Below are 15,484 nucleotides of genomic sequence, written 5' to 3'. Positions count from 1 at the left end.
TCTTTCAGTGTGTCCTTGGGACGAATTCTTTTCCATTGTGACGGGTACACAGACTCGGAAGAGGCCTATCCACAAATGGGATATTAGCAGATGGGGAGGGGGAGGAGTTTTCTCTGAAGTCCAATGAACACAGAGACTGTAAGATTCATAATCAAGTATAACATATGGCAGCGGAATAATACAAACACATAACCAATATAACTACTAACCTGTTGGAGACATGTCGAAGAGTACAAAGGATCTTCTGCGACTCTTCTTCTGCTGTATGTAATTATCTCAGTGAATGGGGCCTGAGCTTTAGGGTTGTTTGCGTAAGAAGAGAGTGCAGGGACCCCAAGTATTTATAATATCAACAGCAGTAATCAATAAGGACACTACCCATTGTGTGACTCCTTATTAATCTAACTTTATCACTGTTATCACTTATTATTCATATTCTATATAAGAGTTGTAATTCTATCATGACTGTTTAAGCTACAAACCTTAATACATATTCCTTATCAGCTTACAAACATAGTTACTGTTAATCTCTAATAGTCTCACGTGTCTATAATAAGATCCATCCAAGTGTTTAGCTCTCTTTAGAACTTACAGAGACATCATGCAGCCTAATTACGCCACTAATAAAATCTTCTAACAAAATAGCCACACAGGTCTTGGTGCAGCCCATTGTTTGCAAGGCCGGAAATAGCATATGTTGTCGCAAAAAATTGGGAGGTCAACAAAGAAATTTTGCTTCTCCTGATGGATATTTTCAACGAGATTGAGACTTGACTAAAAAAAATTCGCTTCTGTCGTTGATGGAAATTGGAAGACGCGATTTTTCTTTCCAACTTGAACACCAAACTCCAGAGCCTTAATGAAACAAGACATCGATCAGCCACTTCAACTTGCAGAAGTTTTCTTTATATCATGCCTTTAGCTCCTCTTTAGTTCATTAAAACTCTCTCTGCAGCACCGATCTCCATATTACTTTAAGCATCAGTAACAAGCGTTACACTCTTTCCGAGTGACTCAAGTAATCCATGGAGACAGTTAACGAGTTAAACCAAGAAAACGATCAACCATGCCAAATTAAATACCAGTTTGGGTTAAAATTGCACCGAACAATATGATGTTTAGATGAATGTTTATAATTTGTGTAAGAATTACAGGTTAAAAATCAGAGTCTGCAATAAATAAAACTGATCCCAAAATTACGAATGCGAACCTGAAAGAAAAAATGCCAAGAAAACTATATAACTACTACATCTAATTGTCAGACTGATTGTAAAATAACGAATACAAACAATCCTCAATCCGAGAAAACCAAAGCAAATGCGCGCTAATCCTTATTGTCAACACCGTTGCCACACTTATATTCCACGTCTCTCCATGCGCGTTCTTTCATTCCACTCTCTCAGTTTATTCAGCATTGTGTCAAATAAAAACCGATACACTGCGTCAAGTTTTCTGGCGTAGTCAAACCATTTGAAGATAGCCCACCAATGAACCTTAGAGCATTTTTCGACGAGCTCTAAACCCGTCTCCAGTTGTGCTCTGAGATTCTCTAATTCCTCATTTGAGTTACTGATTCTTCCGCGAATGGTGTGAACGGTTTGCACGATTTGAACTTGTCTAGTGTGTTTTCGAGATCTCCGAAGGTGTGCTCAAACATCCTAGTCTCGCCCCTGGCCTTCGCTAGTACAACAACCACGTAGAGCATCCTAAGGGACCGAACCACTTTTTTAAGAGCATCCCAATTCCCTTCTTCAATTCGGTCCTCCTCAGCCGCCGCCATCGTCTCCGTCGTAGTTTGTGTATTACTCTCCTCTCTGAACGATTTGAACAATAGGTCTAAGTCGTAGCACAACATTTATGTCCGTCCTTTAAAATTGTTAGAAATAATCTGTAATTTTACAAATTATTACACTAGTTGTCCTTACGTGTATTAAATTATCAAGTTAACAATTATTCATTTACGGGAACTCTTTGGTCATAGGGCGCCAAATTGATGTCAAGTAGGTCATTTTATTAACAATGTTGAGATTTTATTTAGTACTTATAAAAAAAGTTCTTATTTATTGGCCCTATTGTACTTGTTAATTTATACGGTACCGATATTACGTTCATGTATGTAAACGAAAAATAGGTCAACTACGAGTATTTAAAAAAAAAACAAACGTTAATTTACATTTTTACGGTAAACAAGCAAAATAGACACCAAAAAAGAACATCGCTTAAACTTCATTAATTAATTAGTAAAAGAAAAGCACACCCGGAAGAGATCATTTATTGGTTTTTTATTTGATTGATAAGTATGCATATGAAAAACTAACACACTTATTAAGAATTGGCTACAATAATAGAGGAATCTAATATTGTACATGGGTTATAATGTGCATCAAGTGGTATATCAATTTCGTGTGTCTTACAAATACTCTCGGCCTGTATTCCCTTGTATAAAGAGAAAGCGAAGTTTTCCCTTCTTTTTTGGTGTTGGAATTGCCCGAGAATTCGACTGCCGTAATATTATTGCTATCTGTAGGATTCCAAGGTACGATTGCGATTAGGGTTTTACATACACATGCAATTTCTTACTTAATCCCTTAATCTAATTAGTTTACAAAAGATTAAATACTCTATATATGCAGTAAAAAGAATCAAACGTTTAATAACGACACTTGTACAAAAGGTAGCCCTAGTCAATGAAAGCTCTCCTTTTCCTCCTTGAGAAAATAAATGTAGAACTCGATAACAATTGTAACAAAATAAGTAATGCATCACGACGCCATGGTCTCACATCAAATAATGCCTCACAACCGATTCACGCATTTCCATCTCATCCAATTGCGTAATTACCTTAGCCTTCAATTTTTCTAATGAACTCTTGAACTGCTTCAGTTCATCTACCTTTTTCACATTCTCGATTGGCTGATCCCACCAAAATTTGCTCGCCTCGTCCTCCTCCATCTCCTCTGTGTCTTTTTCAAGATCTAAGCCAAGATTTTCAAGATCTATGCTCGTTTTGGACACCATACAAGATTCCATTGAATTGGACTCGATTATACTACTGCTATCTGTATCATGATCTTCAGCCTCAGAACTATCATGCATAGAGATGTATTGGCGGCCATGCAAGGCAGTGTTTACGCGTTCAAGGCGAGAGAGGACAGAATCCACCGATGGGTGGCCAAAGACGTACAGCCTGCCATACGGAGAAAAGACACTGACGGCCACCTCAGCGCCACACAGACCGCTGAGTTGACAAGCCTTTCTGAAAAGACCGCCCCTCCGCTTCATAAACGAGACCAGCCGGGAATTTGGTTTCTCTATTTTCTTGATAACAAGTCTTCTTTAAACATGTTTTTGATTTGGAAGAGCGGTACTGATAATGCCTGGCATATCTCTAGCAAAAATGGAGCGAGTTTATGGAGTTTGCGATCTTCGGTAGGTTTGTGCTTGGAGAAGAGGATATAAAGGAAGAGATTGGAGAGCCCTAGAGTGGGATATATATACACGCACTAGCGGAGCCAATGCGGGGGCATTAGGCTGCGTTGACCTCAATAGATTTATAACTTATCCCTTTAAAAAAATATTTGATCCCTTTAATAAACTTTTCAAGTTGCGAGTCCTACCCTCTTCCTTTCTCACGCTATCAGAAAAGTGACTTTTCCCAGAAACCATTTTTCACGCAATTACGAAAGTGAATTTTTCCAGAACCCAGTCCACACTAGAAGCCAGCGATCTCTCTTGTTCTTCAGGTTGCGTTCTTCTGGCCTGGCTTCCTTCCTCTGTTAAGCTTCTCTTATCTAAAATTTCATTATTTATTTGTTTAGGTTTTTAAATTTGGGGAGGGGAGAATTTGAGCGAAAGAGGGGTGGGAAATTTGAAACCATCATAAGAAAAATTGAATCAATTCACCCATGTTAATTCCTGTATTGTAATTCTAAACCAAAATGAATGATAACAATATAAGATTTTAACATACGATGAAGTTGTAGCAGGAAAAAGATAAGGCAATCAAATGGAAAATAAAGGAATAAGACAAATTCAATCACATGTAAAATGAAATATGAATTGCATAATTGAATGGATTTATAATTGAACCCAAAGGAGAAACAAAACAAACGGGAAAGGGGAGGGACAACTGAGAAGAGTGAAGGGATGAGGTTTGCAGTGATTGTGACTCTGTGAGACATGTTTATGGGTTTGATTCAGTGGGTATATTCTAACAGTGAAGGGATGAGGATTGGAGGGATGGTGTCGACAAAAAGAATTGGGGAAGGATGTCTGGGACCCTGGGTGTCGTAAAAAACAATTGTGGGGTTTGTATTGCTCTGTGAAAGTTAGATTGTGGGGTTTATCTCAAGGTTTGTGGACAAAAAGATTTGGGGAAGGAGGTATGGGACCCTAGGTGTCGGCAAAAAAAATTGTAGGGTTTCTATTGCTCTGTGAAACTTAAATTGTGGGGTTTGTATTGGTCTGTGAACCCTGCTTCTCAATTGTTGTTAATTTGATTAAATTTAAAGATATTGTTGATTCTTTTTGGTATTATTTAAAACAGTTAAGGAGAGGTATTTTAAGAGAAAATCAATCGAAGATAACCTCTTACCCTCTACAACGGATATTCTTGAAAGTTCAAATGAAAATAACATAGAAAGTATACTGACAAATCTTCCAAGAGATCCTGGGTTTCGACTCCGGATATCAAAATATGATCCAAATATTAGAGATCAAGTCCAAAGTGCTTATTTACAAAGGGAATTGGTTCAACCTCGAACCCATCAATTTCCATATACGTCATTTGCAGGAGTACAACGTCGTTTCAATCCGAAATGGTTCGATGACTTTCCTACTTGGTTGGAGTATAGCATATCCAAAAATGTTTTTTGTCGAAATTGTTATCTCTTCAAGCTAGAGATTCCGGATCAAGCATGTAATGACAATTTTACTAGCAAAGGTTTTCATAATTGGAAGAAAAAATGTTGACTTCGAGTTCATGTTAGAGGTCCTAATAGTGCTCACAACCAAGCTTTACTTCATTGTGAAGCTTTAATGAATCAGAATCAACATATTCAAACAATTGCCCACAAGCAGTTGGATCAATCACGTATTGATTATCCCACTCGTTTGAATGCATCACTTGATTGCATTCACTTTTTATTGCGACAAGGTCTTGCTTTTCGTGATCATGATGAAAGTGAAGATTCAAGCAATAAGGGTAATTTTCTTGAGCATTTAAAGTTTCTTGCATATCATAATAAGGGTATTAAAGGTGTGGTGTTTAAAAATGCTCCTGAAAATCTCAAGTTAACATCACCTGATATTAAAAAAGATCTTGTGTATGTAGCAGCATGTGAAACCACCAATGCTATCATGTTTGATATTGGTGATGATGCTTTCTTTTCTGTTTTGGTTGATGAATCGCGTGATATATCAGTCAAGGAGCAAATGGCAATTGTACTTTGTTATGTGAATACCAACAGACAAGTAGTTGAAAGATTTGTGGGCATAAAGCATGTTCCTAATACCACTGCTTTTTCACTTAAAGAGGCAATTGATTAGTTCTTCTCCATAAACGGATTAAGCATATCTAGATTGCGTGGACAAGGTCATGATGGGGCTAGCAATATGCAAGGTGAGTTTAATGGCCTTAAGACACTTATTTTGAAAGAAAATGAAAGTGCATTTTATATTCATTGCTTTGCACATCAACTTTAACTTGCTCTCATAGCCGTGGCGAAAAATCATATTCAAATTGGCTTTTTTTTTTTCTACTTGGTGAATAATGTTGTTACTATTGTCGGAGCATATGTAAATGTCGAGACATGGTTAGAGAAAGACAACAAGCCAAAGTTATGGAAGCTATTCAAAATTATGAGCTTCCAAGTGGACAAGGCTTGAATCAAGAAACTAGTCTTAAACGTGCAAGTGATACACGTTGGGGCTCACACTATGGTACCTTGGTAAGCTTGATTAATATGTTATCTTTTGTAATTGAGGTGCTTGAGATGATTGTAGATGATGATGTAAGTCTTGATCAAAGTGGTGAAGCAGATGTTTTATTGAATCTTTTGCAATCTTTTGATTTTGTCTCTAGTCTTTTTTTTATGAAAGAAATATTAGCAATCACAAATGTATTGTCACATGCATTGCAAAAGGAAGATCTCTATATAGTGAGTGCTATGGCTTTAGTCAAAGCTTGTAAGCAACAACTACAAGTAATGATGGATAATGGATGGGATGCTTGGCTTGATAAAGTTTCTTGTTTTTGTGGCAAGCATGATATTGATATTCCTGATATGAATGATATCCTTGTAGCTCGAGGGAGGTCACGGCGTAGAGTTCAAAAATTGACAAACCTTCATCACTACCGTGTTGATCTTTTTATTGATGTTATTGATAAGCAACTTCAAGAGTTGAACAATCGTTTTAATGAGACAAGTACAAAGTTGCTTCTTTGTGTTGCATACTTAAGCCCATATGACTCATTCTCAGCTTTTGACATTGAAAAGTTAGGATAGGTGATCAATGGTTGAATGATAGTTTGGTTGTGTACATTAAGAAAGAGGTATATGATTCTATTAATAATGATGTTGTAATACGATGTTTCCAAAATATGAGAACACGTCGTGGACAATTATAAATGAAAATATGATCGATTTTAAAAGTACTAGGTTGTCGTTTGAACAACCCGAATCCCTAAGAGCCCATACTTAAATCCACTAAAGTATTGTACCACATGCACATACTTAAATCATTTGAACAGCCCGAATCCCTAAGAGCCCATTCTCAATATTCCTTAAGTTTTAAAAGTACTAGGTTGTCGTTGGCTTGTACTTGTAGTTAGAGGTAAGAAGCAGCTTTATCAAGTTCTTGTCTTTAGCTCATTACGATGACGGTTGTATTGTCAAACTCCTTTCGCCCACGTTGCTGATGGAGGAAGTTTGGAAGGTACTTTCTCTCTCTCTCTCTCTCTATCTCTCTCTTTCCCCTTAATTGATTATTAGGGTATCGTTCGTAATGATTTGATGACAGTGACAGTCACTTAAAAGCAGTGGAGGAGCCATGAATTTAAGACAATGGGGTCAAAAAATAGCTTTCAAAAATCGATCATACTATCATTTATAATTGTCCACGATGTGTTCTTATATTTTGGAAACGTCGTATTACAACATCATTATTAATATAATCATATACCTCTTTTTCAATTTACACAACCAAACTATCATTCAACCATTGATCACCATCCTATTACAATGTGGATTTTTCACAATTTTCATCACTGAAAAAGCTCTTTCAACTGAAGCAGTCGCAACAGGTAAAATTAATGCTAATTTCACTAGCAAGTGCACCAAGGGATACTGTCTATCCCTCTTTGTCTCCACCAACTTTTGTGCAAGGCTATTAATTCCTTTCAACGCAGAAAATTCATTATGCAAACATATATAAAAATATAATTCTTCAGTTCATCTTCAAGAAGTGTGAGCTCCATGTCAGAAAAATCTTTTGGATAAAACTAAGAATCAGTCATCTGTGCTTAAGCATGCAACACAAAGAAGCAACTCTATACTTGTCTCATTAAAATGATTGTTCAACTCTTGAAGTTGCTTATCAATAACAACAATAAAGAGATCAACATAGTAGTGATGAAGGTTTGTCAATTTTTGAACTCTACGCCCTGACCTCCCTCGAGCTACAAAGATATCATTCATATCAGGAATATCCATATCATGCTTGCCACAAAAACAAGAAACTTTATCAAGCCAAGCATCCCATCCATTATCCCTCATTGCTTGTAATTGTTGCTTACATGCTTTGACTAAAGCCATAACACTCACTATATCGAGATCTTTCTTTTGCAATGCATGTGACAACACATTTGATATTCCCAATATTTCTTTCATTAAAAAAAGAGTAGAGACAAATGAAAAGATTGCAAAAGATTCAACAAAACATATGCTTCACCTTTTTGATCAAGACGTACACCATCATCTAAAATCATCTCAAGCACCTCAATTATAGAAAAGAACATATTAATCAAGTTTACCAAGGTACCATAGTGTGAGCCCCAACGTGTATCACTTGCATGTTTAAGACTAGTTTCTTGGTTCAAGCCTTGCCCACTTGGAAGCTTATAATTTTGAATACTTCCATAACTTTGGCTTGTTGTCTTTCTCTAACTATGTCTCGACGTTTACATGATGCTCTGACAATAGTAACAACATTATTAACCAAGTAGAAAAAAGAGCCAATTTGAATATGATTTTTCGCCATGGCTACAAGAGCAAGTTGAAGTTGATGTGCAAAGCAATGAATATAAAATGCACTTTCATTTTCTTTCAAAATAAATGTCTTAAGGCCATTAAACTCACCTTGCATATTGCTAGCCCCATCATAACATTGTCCACGCAATCTAGATATGCTTAATCTGTTTATAGAGAAGAATTGATCAATTGCCTCTTTAAGTGAAAAAGCAGTGGTATTAGGAACATGTTTTATGCCCACAAATCTTTCAACTACTTGTCCGTTGGTATTCACATTGCGAAGTACAACTGCCATTTGCTCCTTGACTGATATATCACGCGATTCATCAACCAAAAAAGAAAAGAAAGCATCATCACCAATATCAAACATGATAGCATTAGTGGTTTCACATGCTGCTGTTTACACAAGATCTTTTTGAATATCAGGTGATGTTAACTTGAGATTTTCAGGAGAATTTTTAAACACCACATCTTTAATACCCTCATTATGATATGTAAGAAACTTCAAAAGCTCAAGAAAATTACCTTTATTGCTTGAATCTTCACTTTCATCATGACCGTGAAAAGCAAGACCTTATCGCAATAAATAACGAATGCAATCAAGTGATGCATTCAAACAAGTGCGATAATCAATACGTACTTGATCCAACTACTTATGGACAATTGTTTGAATATGTTGATTCTGATTCATTAAAGCTTCACAATGAAGTAAAGCTTGGTTGTGAGCACTATTAGGACCTCTTACATGAACTCGAAGTCGACATTTTTTCTTCCAATTATGAAAACCTTTGCTAGTAAAATTGTCATTACCTGTTTGGTCCGGAATCTCTAGCTTGAAGAGATAACAACTTCGACAAAAAACAACATTTTTGGATATGCTATACTCCAACCAAGTAGGAAAGTCATCGAACCATTTCGGATTGAAATGACATTGTACTCCTGCAAATGACGTATATGGAAATTGATGGGTTCCAGGTTGAACCAATTCCCTTTGTAAATAAGTTCTTCGAACCTGATCTCTAATATTTGGATCATATGATCCAGAGTCGAAGCCCAGGATCTCCTGGAAGATATGCCAGTATACTTTCTATGTTATTTTCCTTTGAACTTTCAGGAATATCCATTGTAGAGGGTGAGAGGTTATCTTTAGTTGATTTTATCTTAAAATACCTCTCCATAACGGTTTTAAATAATACAAAAAAGAATCAACAATATAATATAAATTTAATCAAATTAAAAACAATTAAGAAGCAGAGTTCATAGATCAATACAAACCCTACAAACCTTAAGATAAACCCCACAATTTAACTTTCACAGAGCAATAGAAACCCCACAATTTTTTTTGCCGACACCCAGGGTCCCATACCTCCTTCCCTAAATCTTTTTGTCCACAAACCTTGAGATAAAGCCCACAATCTAACTTTCACAGAGCAATACAAACCCCACAATTTTTTTTTGTCGACAACCAGGGTCCCAGACCTCCTTCCCCAATTCTTTTTGTCGACACCATCCCTTAAGTCATTATCCATTCATTGTTAGAATATACCCATTGAATCAAACCCATAAACATGTCACACAGAGTCACAGTCACTGCAAACCTCATCCCTTTGCTCTTCCCAGTTGTCCCTCCCCTTTCCCGTTTGTTTTGTTTCTCCTTTGGGTTCAGTTATAAATCCATTCAATTATGCAATTCAAATTTCATTTTACATGTGATTGAATTTGTCTTATTCCTTTATTTTCCATTTGATTGCCTTATCTTTTTCCTGCTACAACTTCATCGTATGTTAAAATCTTATATTGTTATCATTCATTTTGGTTTAGAATTACAATACAGGAATTAACATGAGTGAATTGATTCAATTTTTCTTATGATGGTTTCAAATTTCCCACCCCTCTTTCGCTCAGATTCTCCCTTCCCCAAATTTAAAAACCCAAACAAATAAATAATGAAATTTCAGACAAGAGAAGCTTACTAGAGGAAGGACGCCGAGCCGGAAGAACGCAACCTAAAGAACAAGAGAGATCGCTGGCTTCTGGTGTGGATTGGGTTCTAGGAAAAGTCACTTTTCTGATTGCGTGAGAAATGGGTTCGGGGAAAAGTCACCTTTTTGATAGCGTAAGAAAGGAAGAGGGTAGGACTCGCAACTTGAAAAATTTATTAAAGAAGTCAATTATTTTTTTTAAAGGGATAAGTTATAAATCTATTGGGGTCAACAAAGCCCAATGCCCCCGCATTGGCTCCGCTAGTGCTTAGAATTTCATATCATATTTTTATTTTATTTTTTATTTTTTTGGCAGTTCGCTGCTCCGTCGTTTAATTTGTTTCTCTTCTGGGAGTTAAAAGTTTGATTTTTTTGCTTTAGCTCAATTTGTTGGCGTTACAAAGTATTTCAGGTCATTTTTCACAAATTTATTTGCCATTTTCGGATCAAATTTTGGTGATTTAGTTGCATCTGCCAGTCACTCGTTCCTGCATAATACATTGAGGATTAATAATTTAATCAGGGGTCTTTTGGGTGTGACAGTTACAGCTTAAAGAAATTCAGTACCGATGCCGCCAATGCGGAAGAAAAATTGGAAGATATGGCGGCTGATGCCTGTGATGCAATGAAGCAGTTTGGCATTTCGGAAGTTCGAACGAAGGCGGCTGCTAAGGAACTTCTGCAATTGTATGAGAACAACTGGAAGCTTATTGTGGAGGACTGTACAGAGTACTACTTGAGTTTTTATTGGACAATGACAACAACAACAAGGAAGAGGCAGAGGAAGAGGTAGTATTGTCTGCCTTATCGAATTTTGTCATGGCGTGATTGCCTTGTTGAATGCTTGTAATTCTTATTACATTTCGTCTTTAATTACGCTCATCTAGTATATGTGTCATGGAAGGGAACTATGAAAATATTTCAACTAAATTATTTCTTTAATTACATTTCGTCTTTAATTATGCTTACGCTTGGTCCTCATGCTTCATTAATTAGACAGCGGAGCACAAGGGCAGAGGAGTTTCGATATGTTATAAGTGGTTGTGAAGTTTCATGTCATGGCGCTCTCGTTGACAATGCAGATGGCATTTATAGAGTCGTATACTTTTGTGCCAGGCTGTGAAATGTAAGAACAAAGCAGCTCCATCTCATGATAAAACTGAAGATGTTCAACTTCCAATGAAGGGATATTGCACAAGGCAACAGACAAAACAATCATCGTCCCCTTTGAAATGTGCCACATCTTGCCTTGAAGAAACTCCATCGAAAAGGGCACATCAGAATGAGGAATCTGAAGACTCTGAAGATTCTCTGCCACTAGTGAGAAGAAGTCGCAGAGACTCCAAGAAGGAGAGGTTTTGGACACTGGTAGTAACTTCGACTCTGTGTGTCATTGCGAAGCACAGCTGGAAGAAAGTCTCAATCTGATGTGTGAAGATTTTTTTTTTTTTTTTTTTTTTCCTGATTTTGGTGACGATGGCTTGAAGTTCTTAGAAGTGAAATCATCCACTGTGGACAGTAGAGGTACCGTTTTAGATTTGTCGCTGTTTGATGTCGAATCATCTCCTCCAAAGGGAGAGCTCAAAATGTCTTTGATTTGTCACCCTTCTCTACACTCTGATTTCTGCCTTCCATATTTTGATGAAGCTCTAGAATTATTGGAAGAGACACGCATGAAATCGTACGGGGGAGGAGAATGCTTAGCGGAAACAGGATTTGATTCAACTTTTGATGAAAGTACAATTTCCAGAGATGTAGCAGCGTTAAAGAATTCCGCTGCACAAGATGTTCTTGGATATCATTATCAAGGCAATTATTTCAATGCTCTAAGTTCCCCGAGCGCATTATTTGTATTTCAGAATCTTATCAAGGTTATTCCCCATATACCCAAGCATATAGCTTTTGGTTGTTTTAACGGTCTTCACCGCTCAATTGGTTTTTCAATTACGGATGTTAGGAGCATCTGTGGTGAATCTGCAAAGAGATTAATGGTTTTCCAAGGCCAGTAATCTTCAAAATTACGCAAGGTGGAGGAGGCTGCTCATGACTACATTCTTCCATTGGAGTTATATAAAATCCGGTATTTATATTGAAGACATAACTAGAGGTGAGGAGAGAGTGAAAATTCCCTTGGAGGATGGAAAAAACGCTGAAGATCTGCTAAACTTTCTTTACATCCGTCAGAGTTTCGTTTGTAGGAATGCCTGTGTGAAATTTTCACTAGGCCGTATGTCTCATGATGGTTTCTGTTCACGTTGTTATGGGGCTTGTCTGACATCACCCATGCCTTGTGTCTGCGCTTCTGAAACTGAGGGTCAGTTTGCTTACACACCAGGAGGATTGGTCAAAGAGAAGTTTCTGGAAGAATGTATAGCGTGGAAGCGGGAACCTGAACAACACCACTACTTCTGTTGCAGAGAGTGCCCTCCCGAAAAGTCCAAGTACGAGAAGAGTTCTGTGGCATGTAAAGGCCATTTGTTACCAAAATTTATAAAGGAGTGCTGACATTAATGTGGATGCAACATGAACTGTGGAAACCGGATTGTTCAGCAAGGCATCAGCGTGAAGTTGCAGGTTAGGTTATCCTCTGTAAATTTCAGTTGTAAGTTGTAACCCTACTTAATAACGTAGCTAGAGCTAAATCAGTTTTAAATGCTAGAGTCATTTGAGTGGTTGTTGATATGTTTCAGGTATTTTTGACACCTGAAGGGAAAGGATGGGGTCTTAGAACACTGGAGGACTTGCCAAGAGGATCTTTTGTTTGTGAGCATGTTGGAGAGATATTAACCAACACAGAACGACATGAGCGAAATGTGTCGAGTACTGGTAAGAAGCATGCATACTACGCAGTGCAACTAGATGCGGCCTGGGGTTCGAAGGGTATCTTGGAAGATGAAGAGGCACTTTGCTTGGACGCTACTGCTTATGGAAATGTTGCAAGATTTATCAATCACAGGTGAACATTGTTACTGTTTATATACACAAGACACTTCCTCCCCCCGCTTCCGTTAGCACTGAACTTTTTTGTTATAATAGTTGTTGGAATAATGAACTAAGTCAAAGTTGACATTGCATAAAAGTTATATTTTCCTTTCTATATAAATTTCAAGGTCATCTTATCTGTGACCTATAAAAGAAAAAAAAAATGAAATAAAGGTAATTGTTTGGTATTGCTTTTCTTGCTTTTCAAGTTTTCTTTTCGCTGCGGGGGATGTAACAATGTTCTATTTCTGCCTCTTACTGGATATATCTACTGGCACTATTACGGGAAAAGTAATTTTAGCTTAATATAGCCACATTTATAGGAAGAAAATCTGATGCATTTGGTCAAGAAAGATGATAATGTTAGAATATGAGTATGAAACTAAATATTATGGTCGGTCGTAATGCTTTAATTGACATAGAAAAGTCTTGCTATAAAACTTAAAACTATCCTAATTCTTGTAGGATTTAATTCAGATTATCAGTCTTTGTGAGACTGAAAGTCTATTTTGTTGATGCACTCATAATATGTTTGGATTCATAGTTGGTATCCTATGGTGATTCTAATAGGTGAATTATTGGATTAATCTATTATAAATAGTGGTCACTGCTCTCACAAAACATACGCTCAATATTGAATTAAGACCTATTGTTAGTTTGAGTACTTTTGGTTTTGCAAGAGAGAAGAAGGTGCACTGTTTAGAAGTCTGCTTTGGCTTCTTCTTCTACTGTTTTTACGGGTTAGTTTGTCATTGTGTTTATCGAATTGTGATTTTAATACTTGTATAAATTTGTGGTTCATGAGCTTAATCTCTTAACTTATATTTATGATAAGTTTAGTCTTACAGATAACAGTTTCATATGCTGTATTCGGTGCCAAATTCAGCTACTGAATAGGAAGGGTTTACGGGATATTTCAAACAGTTGATTAGGATGCTCTAATAATAGATACTCAAACAAAGAAATTTCTAGATCACAAAAATTCTAGGTTTAGTTGGTTAGTCTTTTATAGAAGTATCCGCTTGTCAATGATCTATTTATCGCCTCTATTCCTTTACGTGGTTTCCAGTTTCTTTATCCTCAACCCAGTTCAGGTTACCCTTTTCTGCCACAGATAACCGGTTCCATAGCATGACTTCCCTTCAAATATCTTGGGCATGGACATGAGACCTTCTCTGTGGACTGCCCAGTTTCTTTATTCATTCGTCAAGGTTAATAGTAGATTGCATGCAAACTTAAAGTTCCACTATCGTCCAGTGACTTATCTGTTGAACATCTACAAATTCAAACTTTAGCCTGCAATAATAAACATCTGAAATATTGGACGGGTGGTTGGCATTCAATAAACTCAGTGAATGGTGATTAATACGATCACGGACGAGAATCATTCAATCTCTGTATGTATTGTAAATATATATATTTTTTTATTCAAAAGCCATGTTTCTCATTCAAGCTGTCTCAGTGTCGTCATTCGAGTATATACCTGAACGGTTTTTGATCTTCAGTATCTTGATTATATATTAATAATACATTTATTGATCAGGTGTTCGGATGCTACCTTGGTTGAGATTCCTGTTGAAGTGGAGACCCCGGATCGTCACCATCATCATGGACAAAACAAAACAAAACAAACAAAACATTCCCTCCAACTTTAATTTGTATTGATACGATCGAAAAATATAACGGACAAAACAAAACAAAAATGCGTAGGAGGAGGAGAAAATGGAGTGTGTTTGTCAAATATACATTTATTTGCATTATTTCTTGTTTGAGATTCATTGGGTCATTAATTTACGGACATAGATGTGTCTAGATCCTAAAACATAAAATTTTGAATGACCAAAGTCATTAAAGCTCAAATTTGACTTTTGACTCAATTTTTTCCCTCCAAGTAATGCACGTACTCAAATAATTTATTATTATTGAGAGGTGGAAGGAAGATTTGAAAGTATTACAATATTTTAAGAGTAGGGAGAATTTCGAACTCAAAATACATGGGTAGAACCCAATACTAAATCCACTAAAGTATTGTACCACATGCACATACTCAAATCATTTGAACAGCCTGAATCCTTGAGAGCCCATTCTCAATATTCTCTAAGTTTTAGAAGTACTAAGTTGTCGTTGGCTTGTACTTGTCGTTGGGGGTAAGAAGTAGCTTTATCAAGTTCTTGTCTTTAGCTCATGAGGATGAAGGTTGTATTGTAAAATTCCTTTTCGCCCACAATTCCATCCATTCTCGCCGGCCTTTGCTGCTGCTGGAGGAAGTTT

The 15,484-nt window shown here is 36.8% G+C and overlaps 5 protein-coding genes and 1 long non-coding RNA gene across 7 annotated transcripts; 4 read left to right on the top strand and 2 right to left on the bottom strand.

Moving 5' to 3' along the window:
• Nucleotides 1-2,683: 2,683 nt before the first annotated feature.
• On the bottom strand, nt 2,684-4,181 carry LOC103449629 (agamous-like MADS-box protein AGL29). Its single transcript, XM_070809007.1, has 3 exons — nt 4,112-4,181; nt 3,674-3,791; nt 2,684-3,334 (listed from the first exon to the last, which is right to left on the bottom strand). The coding sequence occupies exons 1-3, from the start codon at nt 4,179-4,181 to the stop codon at nt 2,779-2,781; spliced, it is 744 nt and encodes a 247-aa protein (XP_070665108.1). The 3' UTR covers nt 2,684-2,778.
• Nucleotides 4,182-5,037: 856 nt separating this feature from the next.
• Nucleotides 5,038-5,547, top strand: LOC139189781 (uncharacterized). Its single transcript, XM_070809006.1, has one exon. The coding sequence runs from the start codon at nt 5,038-5,040 to the stop codon at nt 5,545-5,547; it is 510 nt and encodes a 169-aa protein (XP_070665107.1).
• A 263-nt stretch (nt 5,548-5,810) lies between these two features.
• LOC139189780 (uncharacterized) lies at nt 5,811-6,506 on the top strand. The gene has a single exon (XM_070809005.1). It carries the CDS (start codon nt 5,811-5,813, stop codon nt 6,504-6,506), a length of 696 nt encoding a protein of 231 aa, XP_070665106.1.
• Nucleotides 6,507-7,540: 1,034 nt separating this feature from the next.
• LOC103449626 (uncharacterized) lies at nt 7,541-10,368 on the bottom strand. The gene is made up of 3 exons (XR_011574219.1): nt 10,223-10,368; nt 8,358-9,312; nt 7,541-8,191 (listed from the first exon to the last, which is right to left on the bottom strand). It is a non-coding gene; the product is annotated as an uncharacterized lncRNA (long non-coding RNA).
• Nucleotides 10,369-10,794: 426 nt separating this feature from the next.
• LOC103413551 (histone-lysine N-methyltransferase SUVR4-like) lies at nt 10,795-15,090 on the top strand. Of its 2 annotated transcripts, XM_070810036.1 has the most exons (6): nt 10,795-11,020; nt 11,228-12,102; nt 12,189-12,805; nt 12,922-13,187; nt 13,894-13,953; nt 14,757-15,090. In XM_070810036.1, exons 3-6 carry the CDS (start codon nt 12,755-12,757, stop codon nt 14,866-14,868), a joined length of 489 nt encoding a protein of 162 aa, XP_070666137.1. In that variant the 5' UTR covers nt 10,795-11,020; nt 11,228-12,102; nt 12,189-12,754; the 3' UTR covers nt 14,869-15,090. The 2 variants fall into 2 exon arrangements, with proteins under 2 accessions (XP_070666137.1, XP_070666138.1); XM_070810037.1 differs by lacking the exon at nt 13,894-13,953 and having other exon boundaries at nt 11,228-12,805.
• LOC139187639 (probable inactive histone-lysine N-methyltransferase SUVR1) lies at nt 10,833-12,736 on the top strand. Its single transcript, XM_070809004.1, has 5 exons — nt 10,833-11,020; nt 11,228-11,330; nt 11,417-11,599; nt 11,719-12,236; nt 12,430-12,736. The coding sequence occupies exons 1-5, from the start codon at nt 10,833-10,835 to the stop codon at nt 12,734-12,736; spliced, it is 1,299 nt and encodes a 432-aa protein (XP_070665105.1).
• Nucleotides 15,091-15,484: the final 394 nt, after the last annotated feature.

This window comes from Malus domestica, chromosome 12 (genome assembly GCF_042453785.1).
Source record: "Malus domestica chromosome 12, GDT2T_hap1".
Taxonomy (NCBI): Eukaryota; Viridiplantae; Streptophyta; class Magnoliopsida; order Rosales; family Rosaceae; genus Malus; species Malus domestica.
This window is presented reverse-complemented; position numbering and strand designations above follow the sequence as displayed.

Excerpts from the sequence above, each read along its gene's own strand:
- LOC103449629 (XM_070809007.1), bottom strand. The coding sequence starts at position 4,181 with ATGTCTCACAGAGTCACAATCACTGCAAACCTCATCCCTTCACTCTTC. Across the intron at positions 3,792-4,111 it reads AGTTGTCCCTCCCCTTTCCC|ATAAGAGAAGCTTAACAGAG; the intron begins GTTTGTTTTGTT and ends ATGAAATTTTAG. Across the intron at positions 3,335-3,673 it reads AAATTCACTTTCGTAATTGC|AAGACTTGTTATCAAGAAAA; the intron begins GTGAAAAATGGT and ends ACATGTTTAAAG.
- LOC139189781 (XM_070809006.1), top strand. The coding sequence starts at position 5,038 with ATGAATCAGAATCAACATATTCAAACAATTGCCCACAAGCAGTTGGAT.
- LOC139187639 (XM_070809004.1), top strand. The coding sequence starts at position 10,833 with ATGGCGGCTGATGCCTGTGATGCAATGAAGCAGTTTGGCATTTCGGAA. Across the intron at positions 11,600-11,718 it reads AGGAGAGGTTTTGGACACTG|TTCTTAGAAGTGAAATCATC; the intron begins GTAGTAACTTCG and ends GATGGCTTGAAG. Across the intron at positions 12,237-12,429 it reads TTAATGGTTTTCCAAGGCCA|GAATGCCTGTGTGAAATTTT; the intron begins GTAATCTTCAAA and ends TTTCGTTTGTAG.
- LOC103413551 (XM_070810036.1), top strand. The coding sequence starts at position 12,755 with ATGAACTGTGGAAACCGGATTGTTCAGCAAGGCATCAGCGTGAAGTTG. Across the intron at positions 13,188-13,893 it reads GCAAGATTTATCAATCACAG|AGAGAAGAAGGTGCACTGTT; the intron begins GTGAACATTGTT and ends TGGTTTTGCAAG. Across the intron at positions 13,954-14,756 it reads TTCTTCTACTGTTTTTACGG|GTGTTCGGATGCTACCTTGG; the intron begins GTTAGTTTGTCA and ends TTTATTGATCAG.
- LOC139189780 (XM_070809005.1), top strand. The coding sequence starts at position 5,811 with ATGGTTAGAGAAAGACAACAAGCCAAAGTTATGGAAGCTATTCAAAAT.